Here is a 27,505-nt window from a genome sequence, read left to right on the forward strand (position 1 = left end):
CAGACCACGTGTAACCACGCCAGCCCTGGATATCAGTCTCTTAACATTCCACAAGGAGTTGAATGTACCTGAACAGAGACCGACAACCAGGCTAGTATATATTTTGGATACAAATTAGTATAGCAACAGATAGCTCTTGATGAGATCTATCCCATGTGAAATTACCTGTCCATAATTTGCATTAAAAGTAAATGGTAAAACAAAGACCATCAACCGTTGATTCTACCGCATCACTTCATCTCTAAATGTCGGTTATGCAAAAAACTTTTAACAAAGATTTATATAACTAAACCAAGATAGACCACAGCCTGTCGTTTACAACGGGAACAAATGAGTCATAGTGGGCAGAAAAAGCAATGATGGCAGAGCCCAGCGAGATCCTATCGGCGTGAACTAGCACTCATCTGCATATTTCCGCCAGGGAACACCTACTCTAAAATGCGGATGTGCAATAAAAAAAAAAAACAGAAGAAGAAAATTGAATACGTCATTGAAAAAACATGGCGGCATCGTTAGTGCGTTTTGTTCGCGGAGGTTTTAGCAGGACTTTGAATCGTAAGTACATTTCGAGTGTTAACTGTGCACTTACATGCTGTCATAATGTTTAGGTCATCTGCGTGATAACGTACTTATATTGTTGTTAAGATTGCGCTATCTGTAGTCGACCGATTCTCACTTGACCTTCCATCAAATTGGCTTGCAGGTCAGTGGTTATGTTCCAGGTCGGCATTTTAGTTGTCACACTGCGCATCTAGAAACTTGCTAAACGCAAGTCAGATTTAGGTTATCTGCTAAGTACGATTGAAACAGACGACGTCTGGAACGCACATTGTAATGTCAGTTATAATCTGACACTAACAGGTATGCCTGTATGCATGTATGCCTTTTATACGCTATATAAACACACAGGTATGTGGACACCCCTTCAAAGTTGTGGATTCGGCAATTTCGGACAGACCCTTTGCTGACAGGTGTATGAAATCGAGCACATAGCCATGAAATCTCCATAGACAAACATTGGCAGTAGAATGGCCATACTGAAGAGCTCAGTGACTTAACGTGGCACCATTGTCAGTTCTTCAAATGTCTGCCCTGCTAGAGCTGACAGTCAGTGCTGTTATTGTGAAGTGGAAACGTCTAGGAGCAACAACGGCTCAGCCGGGAAGTGGCAGGCCACACAAGCTCACAGAACTGGACCACCGAGTGTTTTGGTGTGTAAAAATCGTCTGTCCTCGGTTGCAACACTCACTACCAAGTTCTAAACTGCCACTGGAGTCAATGTCAGCACAATAACTGTTCGTCGGGAGCTTCATGAAATGGGTTTTCCATGGTTGAGCAGCCACACACAAGCCTAACGTCACAATGTGCAACAACAAGCGTTGGCTGAAGTGGTGTAAAGTTCACTGCCATTGGACTCTGGAGCTGTGGAAACGTGTTTTCTGGAGTGATGAATCACGCTTTACCATCTGGCAGTCTAACAGATTAATCTGGGTTTGGCGGATGCAAGGAGAACACTACCTCCCCGAATGCATAGTGCCAACTGTAAAGTTCGGTGGAGGAGGAATAATGGTCTGGGGCTGTTCTTCTTGGTTCGGGCTTGGACCCTTCGTTCCAGTGAAGGGAAATCTTAATGCTACAGCATACAATGACATTCTAGATGATTCGGTGCTTCCAACTTTGTGGCAACAGATTGGGGAAGGCCCTTTCCTATTTCAGGATGACAATGCCCCTGTGCACAAAGTGAGGTCTATACAGAAATAGTTTGTCGAGATTGGTGTGCAAGAACTTGACTGGCCTGCACAGAGCCCTGACCTCAACCCCATTGAACACCTTTGGGATGAATTGGAACGTCGACTGCGAGCCATGCCTAATCGCCCAACATCAGTGCCCGACCTCACTAATGCTCTTGTGGCTGAATGGAAGCAAGTCCTCGCAGCAATGTTCCAACATCTAGTATAATGCCTTCCCAGAAGAGTGGAGGCTTTTATAGCAGCAAAGGGGGGACCAACTCCATATTAATGCCCATGATTTTGGAACGAGGTGTTCGACGAGCAGGTGTCCACATACTTTTGGTCATACCATTAGCTAGCTATATCCTTGTTATGTAGCCATAACTGAGTTAGCCGCTAGTTAGCGAGCAGTCAACTAGCTCAAAGGAGAGGACCATGCTGGTAATCCAACCTGTTTTAACATTAGCTAGCCATATGTAATGTTATTTTATGTAATATGTTACAGTTGCCAATCAAAGCCCATGTCTCTTGCAAGCGAGATCCGAGGCTACTGAAACAAAACGTGAGTATACCAGTGTCTAATAGAATTCACCCAGGCTGTGGCATTTGTCTTTATGGTGTACATTGCAGATAATCATCATCAGTATGTTGAACCCGCAAAGTCCTAGTCCATCCTCAATGTAGTATAATTATCTAACCATTTAGTTTGATCTTTGCGACACTGAATACAATAGATGATTGAGTGCAACAATAAATGTATCGCCTCTTCCTTTATTTGAATCTATGTGCCCATCTCTATGTAGCCACTGTCAGACCCAAGGATGCGGTCACCCATAACCAACTTGCAGCTTTTGGAGAATATGTGGCTGAAATGCTTCCTAAGTATGTGCAGCAAGTCCAGGTAAGATAATGTAATTGCAGCAACTGTAATGAACACGGTCAGCTTTAAGACGAAGACATCCACACAATCAAACAATGTTGAGCAACCATCAAGGGAAACTATACTGTAAATCCTAAATGCATACGGTGTGTCTAAAACATGGGGAACATAAACATAAGGTTACAAAGGAGCACTTGGGAATTAAGCTGGCAACCCGGAAGGTTGCTGGTATCAAATCCTAGATGCCATTGTGCCCTTGAGCAAGGCACTTAACCCCCCACAACAACAGGTCCCCCCGGGCACTCAGTGTGGCAGCCCCCCCCCGCACCTCTCCAAATATTTTGGAGGTGTATAATTGACCACTAAAGTTATCTTAATTTACCTTCTTAGAAAGCTTGATATTTTGTATAGCTAATTGAATGTCATTTTGAAGCCATATGAACGTCACAAGGATGCATGTTATATCTTCAGGTGACGTGTTACAATGAGTTGGAGGTGATGATCCATCCTGACGGGGTCATCCCTGTGTTGACCTTTCTGAGAGACCACAGCAACGCTCAGTTCCGTAACATGATTGACCTTACCGCAGTGGACATACCCACCCGCCAGAATCGCTTTGAGGTACTATTCCATCCATACCCCCAGCCTATTGTTCCAATAGTATACCTCTCTCTTCACGACAGTCCTATTTTTGCAGTTATAAACATGTGTTCTGACACAATCAAGTCCATAGCTGACATAAGTAAGAATTTAACCAGGTTGTTTAGACAAACTCTGATCTATTCAGTTTAATTAAAATTTTTATGCCTAATTCTGTTTTCTTTGATGGTGAATAGATTGTGTACAACCTGCTCTCCCTGCGCTACAACTCCCGGATCCGTTTGAAGACCTACACCGATGAGCTCACCCCAGTAGACTCCTCTGTGTCTGTCCACAACGCAGCCAACTGGTACGAGAGGGAGGTAAGTCTGACAGCTACATCGTAAGAATGCTTTGCTTGAAGGGTTCAAAGATTTTTTTTGTGTTGGCAGCTCAGGATTTATATTTTGCCTGCCAAAGGCAAATGCTCATGAAAGGATAGGTTTTTAAAACTAGCAGTAATTTACCAAATTTACTGAAATCTTCGGTAATTAACAGGTAATCTATGGCAATCTATTGTAACTTTGGTCAGTTATACTTTTTTTTTTTCATATAGTATACCTTTTTTTATCTGTTCATATTCTCCATGAGTTTTTAGTGGAGGCCATATGGTTCAAGAGAAAATATCTAATTATTGAAAAAGAGCATCTAATCAACAATGGCATTATTTCAATTAACTCTGCAACTTTTTCAACAATTGACATTTTTCACAACTGCCAGCAGTTTGGCGCCAATATATTTATAACAAATACATATTGACATAGTAAAATAAGTGTGTGGGGGGGAAATATAATGGATATTTCATACTGAAACCCATATAGTAAACAACAATGATATTCACTAAGTTGATGGTTTATATTTAGGATAATGTTTTACAGCTTTGTCATTCAATCTTCTATTTTAACATATACTATGTAAAATAATCAAAACATAAGGCCACACAGAGGGCCAGATATAACTACAGACACCTGGATTATCTGAAGTACCCAAAAAGGCCACTAGATGTCATTAAAAACAACTTGAATGTTACCAAAATTCTGGTAGTTTACTGGGAAACTTAGAAAGTTGTCATAAATATACCCTCCCTTTCCAACACTATGAAAGGATATGTTTTGTGCTTGTCATTAGGTGTGGGACATGTATGGAGTTTTCTTCGCCAACCACCCTGACCTGAGGCGTATTCTGACAGATTATGGGTTTGAGGGGCATCCATTTAGGAAGGACTTCCCACTGTCTGGATTTGTGGAGGTAAGGTCAGATGTGAATGCTGAGAAATGTCACATGTATTTTACATACATTAAAGGCCGAGTTATAACCTAATCCTATCCTAAGATCGGTACATGTGACTTCACATTACCACAGGAGGTTGGTGGCACCTTAATTGGGGAGGACGGGCTCGTTGTAATGGCTGAATGAGTAGAATGGTATGAAATGCATCAAACATATGGTTTCCATGTGTTTGATGCCATTTCCATTTGCTCTGTTCCAGCCATTATTATGAGCTGTCCTCCCATCATCAACCTCCACTGGTATCTACCATATTATTCATTCTGTCCATCTGGTACATCTCAGGTGCGTTATGATGATGAGGTGAAGCGTGTGGTGGCAGAGCCTGTGGAGCTCTCACAGGAGTTTCGGAAGTTTGACTTGAACAGCCCGTGGGAGGTGTTCCCAGCCCACCGTGAGGACAAGGCACCTGAGCTGCCAGCTGGGGATAAGCCAGCTGACAAGTAACCATCTACCCCAGAGATAAAATGCCCACACCTATATATATATATATATATATATATATATATATATATATATATATATATATATATATATATATATATATAATGACTGTACTGTTGATGGACCCATGTCCCGCTTGAGCCCACTAAAGTATTTATGTAAATAAAAACAAAAGGTAAACATTTTATTTGTTTGTCTTTATTTATTCATTAGTTGGATTTGCTGTGTAGAGATTACATTTTGACTGTATGTTTAAACTGTAATAGACTGTAGCACAAATAGAAACAGACCTTACCTGCCATACCATAGCAGACCAAAAGAGGGCACTGTGTGCATGTTAAAGCAGTTTGAATATTGTTGAGGTTTAATGTCTCACGAGTTGATTAGCTTCATGTTGATATAAGCTCTCCCTATGGGCATGTTCAAGTTCACTGACATGGATGTGCCTTCTACCAATAAGAATACAGAAAAATATACATTAACTTTATTTATTCTGCTTCACATGTTCCAAAGCATCCATTGTATAAGAAGTATTTTAAACATCTCACGGAGCCAACAAGAAGCAGACGACTAACACATGGGTTGAATGTACCCAGGGCAAAATTTTATGCAGTTCACAATCATTCCTTTGCAAGGACAAAGATATAAGCACAGTTCACCAACGTACCACATACAATAGTTATTTACAACAACAAAAAGTTATGGATAGAATTAGTCTCATTACAAAGAATATCTTCAAAGCTGTGAGATGATTATTCTCCATGACAGCATGCATGAAATTATTAGTCAAAATATTCTCCAAGACTCCATTCTCAATATCATAATGCCTGTTATCTCTCTGGAAATTGATCTCACTGAGATCTAAGAAATAATATTTTTTTGTGGGTTCCTTACGCTCTCAAAAGTTGTCATGCTAGTGTATTTTTTATTTATTTTACCCCTTTTTCTCCCCAATTTCATGATATCCAATTGTTTAGTAGCTACTATCTTGTCTCATCACTACAACTCCCGTACGGGCTCGGGGGAGACGACGGTTGAAAGTCATGCGTCCTCCGATACACAACCCAACCAAGCCTCACTGCTTCTTAACACAGTGCGCATCCAACCCGGAAGCCAGCCACACCAATGTGTCGGAGGAAACACCGTGCACCTGGCAACCTTGGTTAGCGCACACTGCGCCCGGTCTGCCACAGGAGTCGCTGGTGCGCGATGAGACAAGGACATCCCTACTGGCCAAGCCCTCCCTAACCCGGAGGGCGCTAGGCCAATTGTGCGTCGCCCCACGGACCTCCCGGTCGCGGCTGGTTACGACAGAGCCTGGGCGCGAACCCAGAGTCTCTGATGGCTTGCTAGTGGTTAAATATAATTAAAGCTGTTATACAAATTTGGTCCACTCGTTGACTATTTCCTATTGCAGTCCATGCACATAATGATTGAAAATAGAGCTACAAAGCAAATGCTAAACTACAATTTTCCCTTACAAATTGAAAAATGATACATCCTTTTCATATTTTTAAATTCGCTGTATTGAAAAAGTCATTCCACCCTCAGGGTACAAAAGTTGCCACGATTAGTGACACTTGGGCATTAGGGAGTCAAGAGTGTGACGAAGGATGTGCTCCAAAAGTAGGTTGTGTGAGGGCAGCACCGCAGGAGTGAGTATATGCCTGACACCGCAATCACAGGAATGAAGTGTTTTTCTCCATGAATCTTGTTCTGGAGGCAGCTCTGCTGAGTGGTCACTAGCTGGCACAGCCACCAAGTCATAAAATCTGATTTTAAACAACCTTAACTACATTGCTAACCCTAATGCCTAACCTTAAATTAAGACCATAAATGACATCCAGGGCAAGATTCATGACAAAAATCAACCTGCTATTGGCATAGTAGATGACCATTAATAGGGGGACTAACTATTACTGAAATAGTCTCTCATTATTCAGTAAGTGTCACATTGTGTTAATTCCTTTTGATAAGATGCTCAGGATATGACACAGGAGGCAGATAGTACAGTTCTCATAATATTTATTATACAAGGGGGCAGGTAGAGGTCAGTAATCCAGGGCAGAGTCAATGAGGTACAGAACAGCAGGCAGGGTCAGAGCAGTCAGAACCGGGAAGACTAGAAAACAGTGACTCAAACAGGGAAAAAACACGCTGACAAGACTAACTGGCAACTGACAAACAGAGAACACTTGTATAAATACACAGGGGATAATGGGGACAAATGGGAGAGACCTGGTGGAGGGGTGGAGACAAGCATAAAACAGGTGAAACAGATCAGGGTGTGACGTGGAGAATCAAAATACAGTATTTGCTGGGGAGTAAAATTAACATTATAATTGGACTATATGCTATTTTTTATATGTTGTTTAAATGACCTCTCAAACAGACTGTAATTTGCTGAAGTCTGGCACAATTATAACAGCATTTTTCTCTCTCGGGGTGTGTGAATTAAACCGGCACGATTATCATAAGGGATGATATAGGCAATTCAATTTTCTCCACAGCGGTCACCAGCTGAGGAAATAAATTAAACTCTGCTAAGTTAGAAATCAAATTATGAGCCTGGTGCCCCGAGGTCCAAAACTAGCAGATTTCAAGCTACAACAAGGATGAGTATGGTGTCTGTATTGGTCCAATGGACAGCCCTGCACTGTAACAGGACATTTATTCTAAGTGTTGGTCATGCTTTTTGGTTCAAAATGCCATTTTATTTCATTGTGATCTGACACTGGCCTTATCAGAAACTCACGCTAAAATGAAGGAAAAATACTAAATTTGACACAAAAGAAGTGTCCCCATTATTTGACAATGCCTTTCAAGACATTGATAAAGGTATGTTAAAAAATCCAGATAAGTATTAACTGAGACATCATATCCTGAAAATAGCAAAAATGCTAGCATGTAGTAACATTTTCATTAATTCAAGACTGCAAGTTGGAGTTTGACAAAGTAAACCCATTGAAAAATTTAGCTGGACAGAATAATTGAGTGTAGTAGGTCCACAGCCAACTGTGTTCTTGACACTGTCCCTCATGGCTTCCGGCTCTGCTGTTACTGCTGATTGGTGGCTAGTTTTTGTATTTCTGGATAGACCAGGAAACCAGTGAAGGTTATATACTTGGCATGGTTGCTGTATGCTCCAAAGCCATCGCGCTGGTGGCTATAAAGCCAGACGATATCACCACGGCGCAGAGACAGCATCAGACTTTGGCTCTGCAGAGCCTTCTCAGTGTCACTGTCATCGTAGATCATGGCCTGCACCTCCAGGTGGTTCTTCATCAGCTTGATTGACAGGGTTTTGTGGGGAAGCTTGCCAGCATTGAAGGAGAAGAAGTAGGCTCCTGGAATACGGCAGGTGAATACACCTTCGGTGACATTAAAGTCAGCGCCAATGTTGACAAAGTCTGTGTCAAAGGAGATAGGACGGTGCTCTGTGAAGCCCTGGTCCACCCCTACGATGCTCTGAGTGCGGCCAACGGAGAAGGCTGACCTCTGGTCCTCCTCTTTATCCTCTACCTCCTCTCTCTTCTCTACGTTGTCCCTTTCTCCCAGCCCATCCTGGTCTGTTAGGGTGTGGTCATTGGCATTCGCCTCGTTTCCATACATGGGAGTTGGGTCCTCGTGCTTGCGGTCTTGGAAGGTGTAGGTGTCAGGGTAGATTAGGTAGCCGTTAAAGGTGGTGTAGTGACCTGTGTTGCTGTAGATGGCATAGCGGGGATCACCGTGAAGGCGGAGCCAGACTGTGTCACCAAAGTCCAGCTGCAGCATGGCGCTTTGGCTCTGCACCTTACGCTCCTCTCCCGCATTCTCATCATACACAATTGCCTGCACCTCATTCCTGTTCTTCATTAGCATGACTGACAGGTCACGACTGGGGAACTTCCCCACTGTGAAGGAGAAGTAGTATGCTCCGGGGATGCGGCAGCGGAACATGCCTGCCTTTGGATCAAAGTCCCCACCGATGTTAACATACTCCTTGTCAAAGGTCACCACCATCTTTGGTCCACCCTCCATGCTGCTGGTGCGTGCCACTGAAAAGGCAGAACGCAGTTCTGCATCCTCGGGCAGGCGAGCGAAGGCCCACGTGCAGGTTACCTGACACATCAGGCCAATCAGGAGACGGCTAGCTGGTGTAGTCATCTTTCCTGTTGGGAAAAAGGTTGGCCCAGTTAATTAAACAACAAAGTCAGGTGCTTAATCTCAGTATAATACACAACAGATATACCATAGCAGACCAAAAGAGAGCACTGTGTGGATGTTAAAAAGCAGTTCCGTAGCAGTGTGATACCATGGTGCAGGTTATATATGAATTGACTGTAAGTCAACAATCGAATAGCTCAAGGCTTTGCCAGCTCAATTGAGAAGTAAAATCAGAAACAAGTGAGATTGTTATTAGTGATTCAATACCACCTGGATCCATAGAAGATTGAATCTTCTCTGAGACACTTGCTTTGAAAATATGTTTATCCCAAAACGGAAGCAGCATTAATACGTTCCTAATTAGCATTTAATTTTACCTGGCTAAATGAAGGAACAAAAAGAGAGACAAGAATATTTGCCCTCCACTGGCCGAGGTGCCAAACCAACTGGAGAAAACACACCTTCATCTGCACCCAAAGTCATACATTTACTCAACATCAATTATATCATGACTTAATTCTCTCCTGTCTCATCACTACAGTATGTTGATCCCAATATCTTTGTAAATGTGATAGTGCTTTGACAAAGGGGCTTGCTTTGAAACACGCCAGCGATCAACATCACTGAAAGGAATTAAGCTGCTGTCCCGAACCTTCTTTTATAATTGCATCTTTATAAATGTTTTAACATTATTTATGTGCAAGTTATTATAGTCAGTGAGCATTATTATGTCCACCATTTAAAGGCTTGATCCAAAATACAAAGTCACGCTAATCGAACTGTTTCTTTTTTATTGAGGGTAAAAAAAAAAGTCTGGTCTACTAGGTCCTGTCATCTGTCAAATGTCTGTGTGTGTTGCAGTAAATATTGATTTTAGGATCAATGCAGGCAGATTTCGATATCATACAGTAATTTCCTAGTCCGGCTACTAAAGTTCAAAACATCTATTTGTCTAATGAGATCTTCTCTTCCTGCCTGTGTTGAGTCATCACTAAAGCCGTAACAGAAGTGGACCTGTCAGAAGGAGTTTCAGACAATGTCTTAAATGTACTTTATCGACATACAGTAGGTTATTCCATGGGGAGTCTTGTAATTTCAAACAGAAAAGAAGGAATTAAACAGAAAAACATGAGATCCCATGGGATTGATGAGACTATTTATAAACAGCACTTGGACTGACATGAACACAATACACATAGTTATCTTCATTTCCTCTGTCATTGAAGGGGTTGGTGAACGAGATTTGCGTCTTGGCGGTGTGATTCGACGTGGGTGTTATGTTTGCTATATCGTACTCGAGGCAGGTATTGCTGCTTGTCCTTCTCGAGTCACGGTCGCAAGAGTTCACCCTCAAAAATAGCCCGAATTCATCTAAAATAAATCTCTAATGAATTTGTACGGTTGTTTTTTTTTTTCCAACTTTCTCACTGTCTTTTACCGGAGTGTCCGTCTGGCAGAGTTTCATAGCAAATCATGTTATACAACAGGTCGCGGCAGAACACAAGATGCTTGCGAATTGGTATGAATTTTGGAATATTGACCAAGTAGTCGGGATGTGTGCGCAACTTATCAATTCTTATTGTGACCGAAACAGTGGTAGACTCAATGAACACTATCAAACACATTATTAGCTAGTATCCACTCGATAAAGATCTTATCAGCCAATTGTGTTCTTTCAACATAACATTGGTGACGTGTTATCTTATGTAAACAAGTTGGGGCGCTGAGTGATGTTGGCAGGTCTGTCTCACTGTCTGTAGGTTCTGCCGTGCAATTGGATCGAGCACAATCACTGCAGCTGTTTCTCCGTGCTTGACAATTCTCCTATGCGTTACCATCCGGTGTTAGTGGGCATGATCGAAATCACCACTGAAGTATCCAATGGAACTAGGAATGCGGTACAAAGGCAATCCTCCCGGTTTGTTCTGGATAAATTCCCAACGCTGTGTAATTAGACGCGGTGGCGAACCACAATATCCATTCATCCAATTACATGCGTTAACCCTTTCCTGACTAGAGACGAGTCTCCAGCTCACAGTGATAATTATGGTCAGACCATGTGAATCAAACCTTTTTCATTATAACAGCTGTTGCAAATCTCAGTTTTGGAAGATACTGACTTTATGATAAAACGTATATTATTTACACATTGTAGTACATTTGTACACTGACTAAAATTAATGCAACATAGGCCGTTTTCAACTAGATGGATATTTTTTTTGGGGGGGGGGGTTCAGCTGCTCTTTAAGTACTGTGAGGCTATCGGTGAACGACAGTTCTAGTATTGTATGACAGCAGCCTCAAGGATTTGCTGCATTCTGCATTTGACTAGCATGCTGCAAAGAGGTTGCTCATTTCTTCATGGTTGATGCAGAGTGACATGTTGAAACCTGCTCCATGAACGCAGCATCCCTGTTTCCATCCAAAGATGAATCAATCGCTTGTGAATAAATGTAAATGGCTGACTGAGGGCTGAGTCTTGCCCTTACAGTGAATGTGACATTCTCTGTGTAGATATTCATCACATCTTCAATTACATTGGAGGCATTTACAATTATGTTTTTCTATTCAACAGAATACATAATCACTTCTATTTTGAATGTTGATAGCTTTGTAATTATTTAATATTTTGAAATCTATTTTGAGTGTTTGCATGTCTTTTTAGGGACTCTGTGCAATAACCAGGGGCTATGAGAGTCCAAAATAAGTTAGAATGAGCAGCATTTCCTCACTTTAATTCTGTCGGTGAAAAGCATTCCACCACGCTGAGCCATCTGCTAGAGGTGATAACAAACAAATGCTCAGAAATGAATAAGTCCCATTGGTGGCCAAATAGTCTCATCCCTGGAGTGTCGATGGATCCATAAGTGGGCCTAGGTTGTAGAATGTTAATTTAGATAAAAGCAATAGTAGACTCTCAGTTAAGGGATATTACTTAAATGTAAATATTAGCCTATCATACGTTTGCAATGATATTAATCAATTTCTGGAAGCATATTCTCGTAGTATACTCAAGTAAAATGTCACATAATATATAACAAATATAATTTATATGTGCAACAGACAGGGCATTCGCAAAGTATTCACCCTTAACCCCTTTACTTATTCCACATTTTGTTACGTTATTCTAAAATGTATTAAATTATTGTTTTTTCCTCATCAATCTGCACACAATACCCCATAATGACAAAGCAAAAACAGGTTTTTAGAATTTTTTGCAAATGTATTAAAAATAAACACCTACCTTATTTACATTAGTATTCAGACTCTTTGATATGAGACTCAAAATTGAGTTCAGGTGCATCCTGTTTCCATTAATCATCCTTGAGACGTTTCTACAACTTGATTGGAGTCCACCTGGGGTAAATTCAATTGATTGGACATGATTTGGAAAGGTACACACCTGTCTATATAAGGTCCCACAGTTGACAGTGCACGTCAGAGCAAGAACCAAGTCATGAGGTTGAAGGAATTGTCTGTAGAGCGCCGAGACAGGATTGTGTTGAGGCACAGATCTGGGGAATGGTACGAAAACATTTCTGCAGCATTAAAGGTTCCCAAGAACACAGTGGCCTCCATCATTCTTAAATGGAATACATTTGGAACCACCAAGGCTCTTCCAAGAGCTGGCTGCCCATCCTAACTGAGCAATTGGGGGAGAAGGGCCTTGGTCAGGGAGATGACCAAGAACCCGATGGTCACTCTGACAGAGCTCCAGAGTTTATCTGTGGAGATGGGAGAAACTTCCAGAAGGACACCAATCTTTGCAGCATTCCACCAATTAGGGCTTTATGATAGACTGGCCAGACGGAAGCCACTCCTCATTAAACGGTACATGACAACCCACTTGGAGTTCGACAAAAGGCACCTAAAGACTCTTAAACCATGAGAAACAATATTATCTGATTCTCAAGATTCTCTTCACTGACATTTTCAACCTCTCCCTGTCCGAGTCTGTAATACCAAAATGTTTTAAGCAGACCACCACAGTGCCTGTGTCCAAGAACACTAAGGTATCCTGCCTAAATGACTACCGACCCGTAGCACTCACGTCTGTAGCCATGAAGTGCTTTGAAAGGCTGGTCATGGCTCACATCAACACCATTGTTCCAGAAACCCTAGACCCACTCTAATTTGTGTACCGCCCCAACAGATCCACAGATGATGCATCTCTATTGCACTCCACCCTGCCCTTTCCCACCTGGACAGGTGGGAGAATGCTATTCACTGACTACAGCGTTCAAAGCTCATCAATAAGCTAAGGACCCTGGGACTAAACACCTCCATCTGCAACTGGATCCAGGTGGTAAGGGTAGGGAACAACACATCCGCCACACTGATCCTCAACACATGGGCCCCTCATGGGTGTGTGCTCAGTCCCCTCCTGTACTCCCTGTTCACTCATGACTGCATGGCCAGGCACGACTTCAACACCATCATTAAGTTTGCCGATGACACAACAGTGGTAGGCCTGATCACCGACAACGACGAGACAGCCTATAGGGAGGTCAGAGACCTGGCCGTGTGGTGCCAGGACAACAACCTCTCCCTCAATGTGATCAAGACATAGGAGATGATTGTGGACTACAGGAAAAAGAGGACCGAGCACGCCCCCATTCCCATCGACTGGGCTGCAGTGGAGCAGGTTGAGAGCTTGAAGTTCCTTGGTGTTCAAATTAACATGGTCCAAGCACACCAAAACAGTCGTGAAGAGGGCACGACAAAACCGTTGAGAGCATCCTGACTGGTTACATCACTGCCTGGTATGGCAACTGCTCGGGCCTCTGACCGCAAGGCACTACAGAGGGTAGTGCAAATGGCCCAGTACATTACTGGGGCTAAGCTCCTAGCCATCCAGGACCTCTATACCAGGCGGTGTCAGAGGAAGGCCCTAGAAATTGTCAAAGACTCCAGTCACCCTAGTCATAGACTGTCCTCTCTGCTACCGCACGGTAAGCGGTACCAGAGCGCCAAGTCTAGGTCCAAGAGGCTTCTAAACAGCTTCCCCACAAAAGCCATAAGACTCCTGAACACCGAATCAGACTATTTGCGTTGAAGACAGGATCACAAAAACCTCGACATTTGGCATTGACCCACAAAAACATGTAATCAAGCACAAACAAATTTTCGCAAGCACATGACCGTGGCAATAGCACCACTGTCAAGGGTAAACATCAACAGTGTTTATAATTATGCCCTGATAATTAGGTTTTCAATAACCCAGCGTAACCACCTCTTAAAAATAACCTAAAAGTAACAGCCACCCAGGAGTTGTTTATGTAGGATTATGTTAATCAGACATCATGTTGCTACAGCATATTTCAGGTTCATGTTATATGATACACCAAGGTTAAAATGAAACAAAAACACAGTGGAATCATATCCATATTCAAACTTTGACCAAAATCTGTATTTGTTTGTTGCGTTCTCATTTTTTTGCTGGTCTATTTTCAAATATGAGAAGTGGCTTCTCTTATTTATTCCAATTTTTATTGTATGCTTCTCATTATATTTCCACTTACAGGATATACTACACAGAGGATAATACTGTATATCCCACTCGTGAAAATTAACAGAGAAAAACAAAACAAGTTAAAAGCCTACATTTTCACAGTAACTAAAACTAGACTTACGTGTGAAATGTGATTTTACGCGTTCAAAGAACATCGTTGCCACAGCATTGCTAAAGGTAATGAGAGGCAATCTCAATGAGATTGGTGAAATAGCCCCCTCTCTCCCATATGATCAGCCTCTGAATATAACCTGCTCAATCCTAATTCCAGTTATCAGTGGTAATTCATGTAAATCATACATGACAATGAGGTGTACCGCCACTATGCCATAGTTACAACCCTGTAGGCACCAAACATATTTCTGATACCGTAACTTTTGTCATCCTATCATTGATCTATGAACAACAGTTCATTTGCTTAGTTGGTGCATTTATCAATGGAAGATGTGCGTACATTTCATGTTATTGTACATTTAAGCTAAGGTTAAGTTTTTCCTCTCAATAAACTCACCACCCTTCTCTGCATTTCCAAAATGTACATTTCTGCTTAGCATCACCTGCTGTCACGCCCAGATCTGTTTCACCTGTTCCTGTGATGGTCTCCACCCCCTCCAGGTGTCGCTTATTTTCCCCAGCGTATTTATCCCTGTGTTTCCTGTCTCTCTGTGCCGGTTCGTCTTGTATGTTCGTCAAGTCAACCAGTGTGTTTTTCCCGTACCCCTTTTTCCTATTCTCTTTTTGATAGTCTTCCCGGTTTAGAACCCTGCCTGACTCTGGACTGCTTTCCCCGCCTGCCTGATCATCCTGTCTGCTCCGGCCTTGATTCTGCCTCCCCTTCGGTACCGTTTGGACTCTTTTTCCTGTCCACGACCATTCCTTTGCCTTATTGCATTAATAAATATTGTAAAACTCCAACCATCTGCCTCCTGTGTCTGCATCCGGGTCTCGCCTTGTGCCATGATATCTGCTTTGAATATGGATGTTTTTTATCATCTTTGCACCACTGACATTGGGGATCAGATGGATATGTTCTTTGACAGCGCAGGGCGACTGATCAATGGTTAAAGCCAATTTTAGTACATCGACCCCTGAGTGTGGATGTGATAATAAAATGCAGACTTCAGTCAGAGGACCCTGGTATCTGAGATCACACGACGGGTCCCTGCCGCTTCTGTCCCTCTTATTAGTCACATCCTCGCCAGATGTCATCTCACTGCTCAAGTGGAGCCTTTTAACACGAGGCATGGATCTGTCCCCATCTGGGGTCATTGGCTCAAACGAGAGAAAAGGGGGAGGAGAGAGAGAACCAGCAACAGGGGGAAATGAGAGCAAAGAGCTTTTTAAAATGTCAGGCTTGAGAATTAATCTGTATCTGTGAAACTATTTGACGTTTTGCGCATACCACCATGATTAAAAAGCAGAGAGGAAAAGCTCTCCCTGGACTGGCCCTTGATGCACAGTTCCATCATTTATAATGCGACAGCAGTAATGACTCAGGAGTACAGAGACACAGTCCATTAACAGCGAAGCACGGTTTGTGTTCGATCTACACCCTACCAACAGGAGCAAGACACTTGGTGAGAATCTCACATATTGATTGTGTGAAGAGAAGAGGCTCACTGAGCAGTTGACTTGACAGCTCCCCAAACGGGTCCATAGTTGGACTGGATTCAAATGGGTCTCAAGATTTAAAGGGACGAATCGCAGCAAAGAGTATCAAACACAGACACTGTTTGGGGACTGAAGGGACCTCTACACAACAACCACTGCCCATGGGACAATGTATGGGCAGTGGTTGTTGGTGGAAAAAGTACCCAATTGTCATACTTGAGTAAAAGTAAAGATATCTTAATACTAAAAGGACTCAAGTAAAAGTGAAAGTCACCCAGTAAAATCCTACTTGAGTAAAAGTCTAAAAGTATTTGGTTTTAAATATACTTAAGTATCAAAAGTATAAATAATTTCACATTCCTTATATTAAGCAAACCAGACGGTGCCATTTTCTTGTTTTTTTTATTCACGGCTAGCCAGGGGCACACTAACACGCAGACATAATTTACAAACTTTAGGATGTGTTTAGTGAGTCCGCCAGATCAGAGGCAGTAGGGATGACCAGGGATTATTGATAAGTGTGTGAATTAGACCATTTTCCTGTCCTGCTAAGCATTCAAAATGTAACGAGTACTTTTGGGGGTCAGGGAAAATGTATGGAGTAAAAAGTACATAAGTACATTTATTTTCTTTTGGAATGCAGTGAAGCAAAAGTTGTCAAAAATATAAATACAAAAAAAAAATGACTTAAGTAGTACTTTAAAGTATTTTTTACTTAAGTACTTTACACCATTAATGAAACTGTCAGGCCCACTTCTCTCTTTCCTTGATGAACATGGTATGGGTACTCATTATACATGATACTCCCATCAGTATTATCATAAAATCTAATTTGATTGGTCGTGTACACAGTTTAGCAGGTGTTCTGGTGTGTGCAGGGAAATGCTTATGTTCCTAGTTCCCATCAGTCAATGCAGTAAATTATGCACAATTATCCTTCCAGATCCCTCCATCCTACAGTATCATAAACCTCTGCAGTGTTGCGCTGGAACATTTAAAAATGAGGGAGATTTAATATTAGCAACAAAAAATAAAATACCATAATGACATTGATATTACCTCTGTGTGAAATATCAAACACTTTGACGTTTCACAGTCTTGTTTTGTAATGTAAACTTATGTGGTTAAAACCAGAGATCTAGATACTTAGCTACATGCGTAGTGGCAACTCTGCCGAATGTGTGTACGACTGAGCCTGTAATCCTCCCACTCACATTTTGAAGAAAGAAAATCAAAACATCAACTCCCTCTGACTAGGACACCTGCCTGACCGAGTTTGCGTTTGTCTCTATGTTTCTTTCTGCTTTTATGTACCAATTGGAATTGGATAAGATTAAAGCCCCCCTCTGTGTTTAATTATCTCCTTTCTTCTCTATACCTCCCACTGCTGTTGACAGATCAACCTGAACCTGGGATTGGGTGGGAGATGATAGGAGGTGCTCTTTCTTTGTTAGCATTCTCCATGTGCTTTAGATTAATAGTCTATATGCCATGCCCACGCATCCGCCTACGAGATGCTATTACCTTCTTCTGGTCTATGCATTGGAAACACTCAAATATGAACAAAGGAAGAGACATTGAGAACACAGCAGGAGATGTACATCGGCAGAGAGCATTGTTGCTGGAGTCAACTAATAAACCACAATCTCAAGGCTACAGCAATCCTCTCACCTCCCTGAGATGAAGAGGGGTACATGATAGATAAAATGATACATTCCTATATACTCAGCAGTGTTTGGCACCCCGTCCAGATTCCGTATTGATGTTGCTGTAGATCGGTGCGGACAAATAACACATGTTGCTTGGACGCAACAAGATTCTAAAATGCACAACGTCTACTTCATGCAAGATAAAAAAAAGTAACCCGCTCTATACTGCAATGATCCTTCATTAGAGGTGTCCTTACCTCTGTGTAGTAGACTGTGCTGTAGGAGAGAAATGCTCAAAGTTCTCCAAAAGAGCTTCTGCACCAGGAACTGTCTTTGTGTGTATCAACCTGCTGCTGCTGTCTGGGAGGCTGTGTAAGCAGCACACCCACATATATATACACACTCACTGGAGGATATGAGAGTGATAAAGGGGCTCCTCATCTGATCAGGGAGACTCTGGAAGTGCAGAGCGCTCCTCTACTAAGGCATTTTCGGAAGCGGGGGGACACAAGGGGGGGATTGGAAAAGGTGGGGGGGATTTTTGATGTGATATCTTGGCATGGTCTTCCATGTATCTCAAACAGATCATGTGTTTACAGAATGTGCCTATATTTTCTAATTGGATGTTTGTGAATGTTTGTTTGCATGTGTGCATAATGGTTGTGTGTGTGTGTATGTGTGCGTGTGCGTATGTGTGTGTGTGTGTGTGTGTGTGTGTGTGTGTGTGTGTGTGTGTGTGTGTGTGTGTGTGTGTGTGTGTGTGTGTGTGCACGTGCGTGTGTGCGTGTTCACATGAAAGAGGAGGAGAGAGCCTGTCAGGGTTTAATCACTGAAGGGCTTTGTTATATTGCAACAATGTTGCCAATTTCACACTCATCCACATGGTTATGGTCATTATCCTCATTCTGAGTGGGGAAGAGGGTGGAAGAAGGATAGCATGTAATGCCTTCAATTTGAAATGTATCTAACGATACTTATTTTATATTCTCATTCAAATGTCACATTCTGTTCCTACTGCACATATTTAAATGAGCCATCCCTCAATGTGTAACTTTCCCAGGCTTTGGCACACACAGTGTCCCAGCAGCAGGTGCTGCTAACTCAGCACCACGTAGACCTTTATTCGGTTCATGTTTGCAACAAATGACCCATTTTGGCTCAGAACAAACAAGGGGAGAGATGATGCCACCAAAGTTGTCGTTCTCTCACCCTTTGTGATCAGTAGCCCTCCATTCTTCCTCCACTTTCCCGGGTAATCAATAAGACCGGAGTCAATGTAAATGCTGCGTGCCTGGTAATGGATGGCACATAGAGGTTCAGGTTGACATTTGATGGCCGTTTAGTCTCTAGTGTGGATTTAAAAAAAGATTTACTGAAAATGTATTGGTATGTGTTCTGGTTTAAACAGAATCTCATTGAAATATCGTAAAATGCTAAAGAGATAAGTAAATCTCTACAACAACAAAAGCAGGGTTATTATTATTATTATGAATGGGATGTTACATTGACAAGTGGTAGTTCAGGGCAACGTTGACAGTTGACAGTAATGAGCAATCAAGTGTAAAGTGACGTCAAATCAAATGTTATTGTTCACATACACATGGTTAGCAGATGTTATTGCGAGTGTAGTGAAATGCTTGTGCTTCTAGTTCCGACAGTGAGAGTGGCATTGGCAAGGTGCAATAGATGGTATAAAATACAGTATATACATATGAGATGAGTAACGCAAGATATGTAAACATTAAAGTGGCATTATTAAAGTGACTAGTGATCCATTTATTAAAGTGGCCAATGATTTCAAGTCTGTATGTAGGCAGCAGCCTCTCTGTGTTAGGGATGGCTGTTTAACAGTCTGATGGCCTTGAGGTAGAACCTGTTTTTCTGTCTCTCTACTGACCTCGCCTTCTGGACGGTAGCAGTTTTAACAGGCAGTGGCTCGGGTGGTTGTTGTCTTTGATAATATTTTTGGCCTTCCTGTGACATCGGGTGGTGTAGGTGTCCTGGAAGGCAAGTAGTTTGCCCCCGGTGATGCGTTTGTCACGGCCGTCCTCCTCTTCATCTGAAGAGGAGAGGCGAGATGGATCTGAGGACCAATACGCAGCGTGGTAAGTGTCCATGGTGAATCTTTAATAAAGAAAGACTGAACACTATGCAAAAGAGTAACGAAAACAATAAACCAAATACGACCGTGAAGCTACAAAATGAGACCTGTGCTGACACAAGCCACTAACATAGACAATCACCCACAAACAAACAGTGCAACCCAGGCTACCTAAGTATGATTCTCAATCAGAGACAACTAATGACACCTGCCTCTGATTGAGAACCATACTAGGCCGAAAACATAGAACTGCCCCAAAACATAGAAAAACAAACATAGACTGCCCACCCAACTCACGCCCTGACCATACTACATAAATACAAAACAGAAATAAAGGTCAGAACGTGACAGTACCCCCCCCCAAAGGTGCGGACTCCGGCCGCAAAACCTTGACCTATAGGGGAGGGTCTGGGTGGGCGTCTGTCCGCGGTGGCGGCTCTGGCGCGGGACGCGGACCCCACCTCATCATTGTCTTAGTCCGCCTTATTGTCCGCCTCCGTGGCTTACTCAGCATGACCACCCCTCTCAATGACCCCACTGGACAGAGGGGCAGCTCGGGACAGAGGGACAGCTGCTCGGGACAGAGAGACAGCTGCTCGGGACAGAGAGGCAGCTGCTCGGGACAGAGGGGCAGCTGCTCGGGACAGAGGGGCAGCTGCTCGGGACAGAGGGGCAGCTGCTCGGGACAGAGGGGCAGCTGCTCGGGACAGAGGGGCAGCTGCTCGGGACAGAGGGGCAGCTGCTCGGGACAGAGGGGCAGCTGCTCGGGACAGAGGGGCTCTGGGCAAAGGGGCTCCGGCAGCGCCGCCGGACAGGCGGGGGGCTCCGGCAGCGGCGCCGGGCAGGCGGGAGGCTCCGGCAGCGGCGCCGGGCAGGCGGGAGGCTCCGGCAGAGGCGCCGGGCAGGCGGGAGGCTCCGGCAGAGGCGCCGGGCAGGCGGGAGGCTCCGGCAGAGGCGCCGGGCAGGCGGGAGGCTCCGGCAGAGGCGCCGGACAGGCGGGAGGCTCCGGCAGAGGTGCCGGACAGGCGGGAGGCTCCGGCAGTGGCGCCGGACAGGCGGGAGGCTCCGGCAGAGGCGCCGGACAGGCGGGAGGCTCCGGCAGAGGCGCCGGACAGGCGGGAGGCTCCGGCAGAGGCGCCGGACAGGCGGGAGGCTCCGGCAGAGGCGCCGGACAGGCGGGAGGCTCCGGCAGAGGCGCCGGACAGGCGGGAGGCTCCGGCAGAGGCGCCGGACAGGCGGGAGACTCCGGCAGAGGCGCCGGACAGGCGGGAGACTCCGGCAGAGGCGCCGGACAGGCGGGAGACTCCGGCAGAGACGCCGGACAGGCGGGAGACTCCGGCAGAGGCGCCGGACAGGCGGGAGACTCCGGCAGAGGCGCCGGACAGGCGGGAGACTCCGGCAGCGGCGCCGGACAGGCGGGAGACTCCGGCAGCGGCGCCGGACAGGCGGGAGACTCCGGCAGCGGCGCCGGACAGACAGGACCCCCTGCAGGGAGGAGACAGAGAGACAGCCTGGTGCGTGGGGCTGCCACAGGAACCACCAGACTGGGAAGACCTTCAGGAGGCTTGGGGTTAAGAGGAGGCACCTGAAGGACCGGGCTGTGGGGGAGCACTGGAGCTCTGGTGCGCAACCTTGGCACCACTTCCCCAGGCTGGATAACCACTCTAGCCCGGACCCTCCAGAGTGCAGGCACAGGTTGAACCGGGCTGTGGGTAAGCACGGGAGATCTAGTGCTTACTACACGCACCTCTCCCTTAGGCTCCATTCCCACATTCGCCCGGCACGAGCGGAGCGCGGGCAGAGGACGCACTGCACCCTCCCAGCGCCCCGGAGACACAGCACGCAGAGCCGGCGCAGGATACCCTGGGCCAAAACTGCGTACCGGCGACCAGACCCGCTGAGCAGGCACCATACGCCCTGGCTCGATGCCCGCACTCGCATGACACTCTCGGGGGGCTGTCCTATAGCGCACCGGGCTATGGACACGTACTGGCGACACCGTGCGCTTAACCGCATAACACGGTGCCTGCCCAGTATCTTGCTGCTTATAATAAGCACGAGGAGTGAGCGCAGGTCTGCTACCTGGCTTAGCTCCACCCCTCGTGTGCCCCCCCCAAAAAAATGTTTGGGGCTGTCTCTCGTACCTGTCGCACTGCCGTGCTGCCTTCGCCAACCTCATTCTCCTGTAACCTTCCTTGCACTGCTCCATCGAATCCCAGGCGGGCTCCGGCACTCTCCCTGGGTCGATGGCCCATCTGTCTATCTCCTCCCAAGTTGTGTAGTCCTGTGAAGCCGGCCGCTGTTGTTGTTGCTGCCGCTGCTGCTGCTGCTGTCGTCGCTGTTTTCTACCACGCCGCTTGGTCCTTGGTTGGTGGGTGATTCTGTCACGGCCGTCCTCCTCTTCATCTGAAGAGGAGAGGCGAGATGGATCTGAGGACCAATACGCAGCGTGGTAAGTGTCCATGGTGAATCTTTAATAAAGAAAGACTGAACACTATGCAAAAGAGTAACGAAAACAATAAACCAAATACGACCGTGAAGCTACAAAATGAGACCTGTGCTGACACAAGCCACTAACATAGACAATCACCCACAAACAAACAGTGCAACCCAGGCTACCTAAGTATGATTCTCAATCAGAGACAACTAATGACACCTGCCTCTGATTGAGAACCATACTAGGCCGAAAACATAGAACTGCCCCAAAACATAGAAAAACAAACATAGACTGCCCACCCAACTCACGCCCTGACCATACTACATAAATACAAAACAGAAATAAAGGTCAGAACGTGACAGCGTTGTGCAGACCGCACCATTCTCTGGAGAGCCCGGCAGTTGTGGGCGGTGCAGTTGCTGTACCAGGCGGTGATGCAGCCCGACAGGATGCTCTCAATTGGGCATCAGTAAAAGTTTGAGGGTTTTAGGTGACAAGACAAATTTCTTCAGCCTCCTGAGGTTGAAGAGGCACCTTCTTCACCACACTGTCTGTGTGGGTGGACCATTTCAGTTTGTCCGTGATGTTTACACTGAGGAACTTAAAACGTTCCACCTTCTCCACTGCTGTCCCGTCGATGTGGATAGGGGGGTGCTCCCTCTGTTGTTTCCTGAAGTTCACGATCATCTCTTTTGCTTTATTGATGTTGAGTGAGAGGTTGTTTTTCTGATATCACACTCCGAGTACCCTCACCTCCTCCCTGTAGGAGTACAGGAGGGGGCTGAGCACGCACCCTTGTGGGGCCCCAGTGTTGAGGATCAGCGAAGTGGAGATGTTGTTTCCTACCTACACCACCTGGGGGAAGCCCGTCAGGAAGTCCAGGACCCAATGGCACAGGGCGGGGTTCAGACCCAGGGCTTCAAGCTTAATGATGAGCTTGGAGGGAACTATGTTGTTGAATGCTGAGCTATAGTCAATGAACAGCATTCTTACATTCCTCTTGTCCAGATGAGATAGGGCAGTGTGCAGTGTGATGGCAATTGCATCATCTGTGGACCTATTGGGGCGGTAAGCAGATTGAAGTGGGTCTAGGGTGACAGGTAAGGTGGTGGTGATATGATCCTTGACTAGTCTCTCAAAGCACTTCAGGATGACAGAAGTGAGTGCTACGAAGCAGTAGTAATTCAGTTCAGTTACCTTTGCATTTTTGGTTACAGGAACAATGGTGGCCAACTCGAAGCATGTGGGGTAAGCAGACTGGGATAGGGAGCGATTGATATATGTCCGTAAACACACCGGCCAGCTGGTCTGCGCATGCTCGGAGGACGCGGCTAGGGACGCTGAGCCTTTTCTATCATAGCATTTGTCATCCTCCTTTCCTCCTTGATGTAACAAGTCCCACATGACTTTGACATCATGACTATGGAAGGTAGGGGAGAAAGTTGGAAGGAATGTGTCACGTTCTGACCTTTATTTCAGTTGTTTTGTATTTATTTAGTATGGTCAGGGCGTGAGTTGGGTGGGCAGTCTATGTTTGTTTTTCTATGTTTTGGGGCATTTCTATGTTTTCGGCCTAGTATGGTTCTCAATCAGAGGCAGGTGTCATTAGTTGTCTCTGATTGAGAATCATACTTAGGTAGCCTGGGTTGCACTGTTTGTTTGTGGGTGATTGTCTATGTTGATGGCTTGTTTCAGCACAGGTCTCATTTTTGTAGCTTCACGGTCGAATTTGGTTTATTGTTTTTGTTACTCGTTTGTATAGTGTTCAGTCTTTCTTGATTAAAGATTTGCCATGGACACTTACCACGCCGCGTATTGGTCCTCAGATCCATCTCGTCTCTCCTCTTCAGATGAAGAGGAGGACGGCCGTGACAGAATCACCCACCAACCAAGGACCAAGCGGCGTGGTAGAAAACAGCGACGACAGCAGCAGCAGCAGCAACAACAGCGGCCGGTATCACAGGACTCCTGGACATGGGAGGAGATACTGAACGGAGAGGGACCCTGGGCACAGGCTGGGGAATATCGCCGCCCCAAAGCAGAGCTGGAGGCAGCGAAAGCTGAGCGGCGGCGATATGAGGAGGCAGCACGGCAGTGCGACAGGTACGAGAGACAGCCCCAATTTTTTTTGGGGGGGGGGCACACGAGGGGTGGAGCTAAGCCAGGTAGCAGACCTGCGCTCACTCCTCGTGCTTATTATAAGCAGCGTGATACTGGGCAGGCACCGTGTGATGCGGTTAAGCGCACGGTGTCGCCAGTACGTGTCCATAGCCCGGTGCGCTATAGGACAGCCCCCCGAGAGTGTCATGCGAGTGCGGGCATCGAGCCAGGGCGTATGGTGCCTGCTCAGCGGGTCTGGTCGCCGGTACGCAGTTTTGGTCCAGGGTATCCTGCGCCGGCTCTGCGTGCTGTGTCTCCGGGGCGCTGGGAGGGTGCAGTGCGTCCTCTGCCTGCGCTCCGCTCGTGCCGGGCGAATGTGGGAGTGGAGCCTAAGGGAGAGGTGCGTGTAGTAAGCACTAGATCTCCCGTGCTTACCCACAGCCCGGTTCAACCTGTGCCTGCACTCTGGAGGGTCCGGGCTAGAGTGGTTATCCAGCCTGGGGAAGTGGTGCCAAGGTTGCGCACCAGAGCTCCAGTGCTCCCCCACAGCCCGGTCCTTCAGGTGCCTCCTCCTAACCCCAAGCCTCCTGAAGGGCTCCCCAGCCTGGTGGTTCCTGTGGCAGCCCCACGCACCAGGCTGTCTCTGTCTCCTCCCTGCAGGGGGTCCTGTCTGTCCGGCGCCGCTGCCGGAGTCTCCCGCCTGTCCGGCGCCGCTGCCGGAGTCTCCCGCCTGTCCGGCGCCGCTGCCGGAGTCTCCCGCCTGTCCGGCGCCGCTGCCGGAGTCTCCCGCCTGTCCGGCGCCGCTGCCGGAGTCTCCCGCCTGTCCGGCGCCGCTGCCGGAGCCTCCCGCCTGTCCGGCGCCTCTGCCGGAGCCTCCCGCCTGTCCGGCGCCTCTGCCGGAGCCTCCCGCCTGTCCGGCGCCTCTGCCGGAGCCTCCCGCCTGTCCGGCGCCGCTGCCGGAGCCTCCCGCCTGTCCGGCGCCGCTGCCGGAGCCTCCCGCCTGTCCGGCGCCGCTGCCGGAGCCTCCCGCCTGTCCGGCGCCTCTGCCGGAGCCTCCCGCCTGTCCGGCGCCGCTGCCGGAGCCCCTCTGCCCAGAGCCGCTGCCCCACCACTGTCCCGAGCAGCTGCCCCACCTCTGTCCCGAGCTGTCCCTCTGTCCCGAGCTGCCCCTCTGTCCCAAGCAGCCCCTCTGTCCAGTGGGGTCATTGAGTAGGGTGGCCATGGTGAGGAAGCCACGGAGGCGGACAATAAAGCGGACTAAGACAATGATGAAGTGGAGTCCGCGTCCCGCGCCAGAGCCGCCACCGCGGACAGACGCCCACCCAGACCCTCCCCTATAGGTCAAGGTTTTGCGGCCGGAGTCCGCACCTTTGGGGGGGGGGTACTGTCACGTTCTGACCTTTATTTCCGTTGTTTTGTATTTATTTAGTATGGTCAGGGCGTGAGTTGGGTGGGCAGTCTATGTTTGTTTTTCTATGTTTTGGGGCATTTCTATGTTTTCGGCCTAGTATGGTTCTCAATCAGAGGCAGGTGTCATTAGTTGTCTCTGATTGAGAATCATACTTAGGTAGCCTGGGTTGCACTGTTTGTTTGTGGGTGATTGTCTATGTTGATGGCTTGTTTCAGCACAGGTCTAATTTTTGTAGCTTCACGGTCGAATTTGGTTTATTGTTTTTGTTACTCGTTTGTATAGTGTTCAGTCTTTCTTGATTAAAGATTTGCCATGGACACTTACCACGCCGCGTATTGGTCCTCAGATCCATCTCGTCTCTCCTCTTCAGATGAAGAGGAGGACGGCCGTGACAGAATGTTTATGAGGAAAAAGCCGACGTGTTTATTGCTTTAAAATAACTCTTCTGGTTTCAAATCAGGGCCTATTGAGCGAACACTTATTCAAGGATGCCAAGCATAAAAATGTAATGCAGAAGGATCTATTTGTTATCTTGGTATTTTATTAGGATCCCCATCTATGGAAGGTATCTGCTGGAGGCGTGTGGATAATTGTTAACTTTTTAAAAATGATTTCACCTTTATTTAACCAGGTAAACAAGTTAACAAGTTCTCATTTACAATTGCGACCTGGCCAAGATAAAGCAAAGCGGTGCGACAAAAACAACAGAGTAACACATGGGATAAACAAACGTACAGTCAATAACACAATAGAAAAATCGATATACAGTGTGTGCAAATGTAGTAAGATTAGGGAGACAAAGGCAATAAATAGGCCATAGTGGTGAAATAATTACAATTTAGCAATTAAACAGTGGAGTGATAGATGTGCAGAAGATGATGTGCAAGTAGATGAGATGAGGAAAGGAAGGACTCTGGTTTGATCAGCAGAAGAGGATGGAATATTCCCATAGGACAGCGAAGTAACAAGTGATTACCATTAAAGCGATCACAATTTCCCCCTGGTTAATGATTCAGGACAGCATTCTGAAAATGGTTACTCAATGTTGCACTAAGGACCTCAATACTGTTCTGAATACTTTCTGCATTCTTGATTCATAAGAACGCAGTCACAGTGCACAGTCAAAAGCCAGTGCTTTTTCGCCTATTGTTCACATCTCTCCTAAATGTGCACTGTATGTATGTGTGTCATAAAATGACGCTACTCATAAATGTTTTCGCAATCGCAATGCTGCGCGCCGAAAGCATTGTTCTACAAATTCACGTGCCACTTTGAAATGTACGCACTGCTGGAGGTGGCATGGGGAGCCTTTGAGACCGTACACCTAAAACCATAGACTGTTTGAGAGTTGGGCTGGCCTACTTTCCTCATTAGCTGTTTTTTTTTTGTAGAACAGTCTGAGGAACTGAAAATAGTAGCACGCAGATCATGTACTTAAATCAGGCCGTACAATTGGAACACAATTTGTTATTGGCAATGGATTTTACTGAGATTCGAGATTATCTTTTTGAAATGAAGACAGATTAGCCACTGCAAGAGGCAACAATGGAATACAGAA

At 45.9% G+C, this 27,505-nt stretch overlaps 2 protein-coding genes across 3 annotated transcripts; one reads left to right on the forward strand and one right to left on the reverse strand.

The window, feature by feature from the left end:
- The first annotated feature begins 209 nt into the window (after positions 1–209).
- LOC110506312 (NADH dehydrogenase [ubiquinone] iron-sulfur protein 3, mitochondrial) lies at positions 210–5,167 on the forward strand. Of its 2 annotated transcripts, none has more exons than XM_036964156.1 (8): positions 210–555; positions 2,236–2,292; positions 2,534–2,631; positions 3,082–3,231; positions 3,447–3,572; positions 4,378–4,497; positions 4,822–5,015; positions 5,046–5,167. In XM_036964156.1, the coding sequence occupies exons 1-7, from the start codon at positions 501–503 to the stop codon at positions 4,981–4,983; spliced, it is 768 nt and encodes a 255-aa protein (XP_036820051.1). In that variant the 5' UTR covers positions 210–500; the 3' UTR covers positions 4,984–5,015; positions 5,046–5,167. The 2 variants fall into 2 exon arrangements, with proteins under 2 accessions (XP_036820051.1, XP_036820050.1); XM_036964155.1 differs by having other exon boundaries at positions 5,076–5,167.
- Positions 5,168–6,988: 1,821 nt separating this feature from the next.
- On the reverse strand, positions 6,989–18,324 carry c1qtnf4 (C1q and TNF related 4). Its single transcript, XM_021585839.2, has 2 exons — positions 18,156–18,324; positions 6,989–9,131 (listed from the first exon to the last, which is right to left on the reverse strand). The coding sequence occupies exon 2, from the start codon at positions 9,124–9,126 to the stop codon at positions 8,038–8,040; it is 1,089 nt and encodes a 362-aa protein (XP_021441514.1). The 5' UTR covers positions 9,127–9,131; positions 18,156–18,324; the 3' UTR covers positions 6,989–8,037.
- Between the last annotated feature and the right edge of the window lie 9,181 nt (positions 18,325–27,505).

This window comes from Oncorhynchus mykiss, chromosome 26 (genome assembly GCF_013265735.2).
Source record: "Oncorhynchus mykiss isolate Arlee chromosome 26, USDA_OmykA_1.1, whole genome shotgun sequence".
Classification (NCBI taxonomy): domain Eukaryota; kingdom Metazoa; phylum Chordata; class Actinopteri; order Salmoniformes; family Salmonidae; genus Oncorhynchus; species Oncorhynchus mykiss.

Coding starts and splice junctions, on each gene's coding strand:
- LOC110506312 (XM_036964156.1), top strand. CDS start 501: ATGGCGGCATCGTTAGTGCGTTTTGTTCGCGGAGGTTTTAGCAGGACT. Junction 2,632..3,081: donor AGTATGTGCAGCAAGTCCAG/GTAAGATAATGT, acceptor TTATATCTTCAG/GTGACGTGTTACAATGAGTT. Junction 4,498..4,821: donor CACTGTCTGGATTTGTGGAG/GTAAGGTCAGAT, acceptor GGTACATCTCAG/GTGCGTTATGATGATGAGGT.
- c1qtnf4 (XM_021585839.2), bottom strand. CDS start 9,126: ATGACTACACCAGCTAGCCGTCTCCTGATTGGCCTGATGTGTCAGGTA.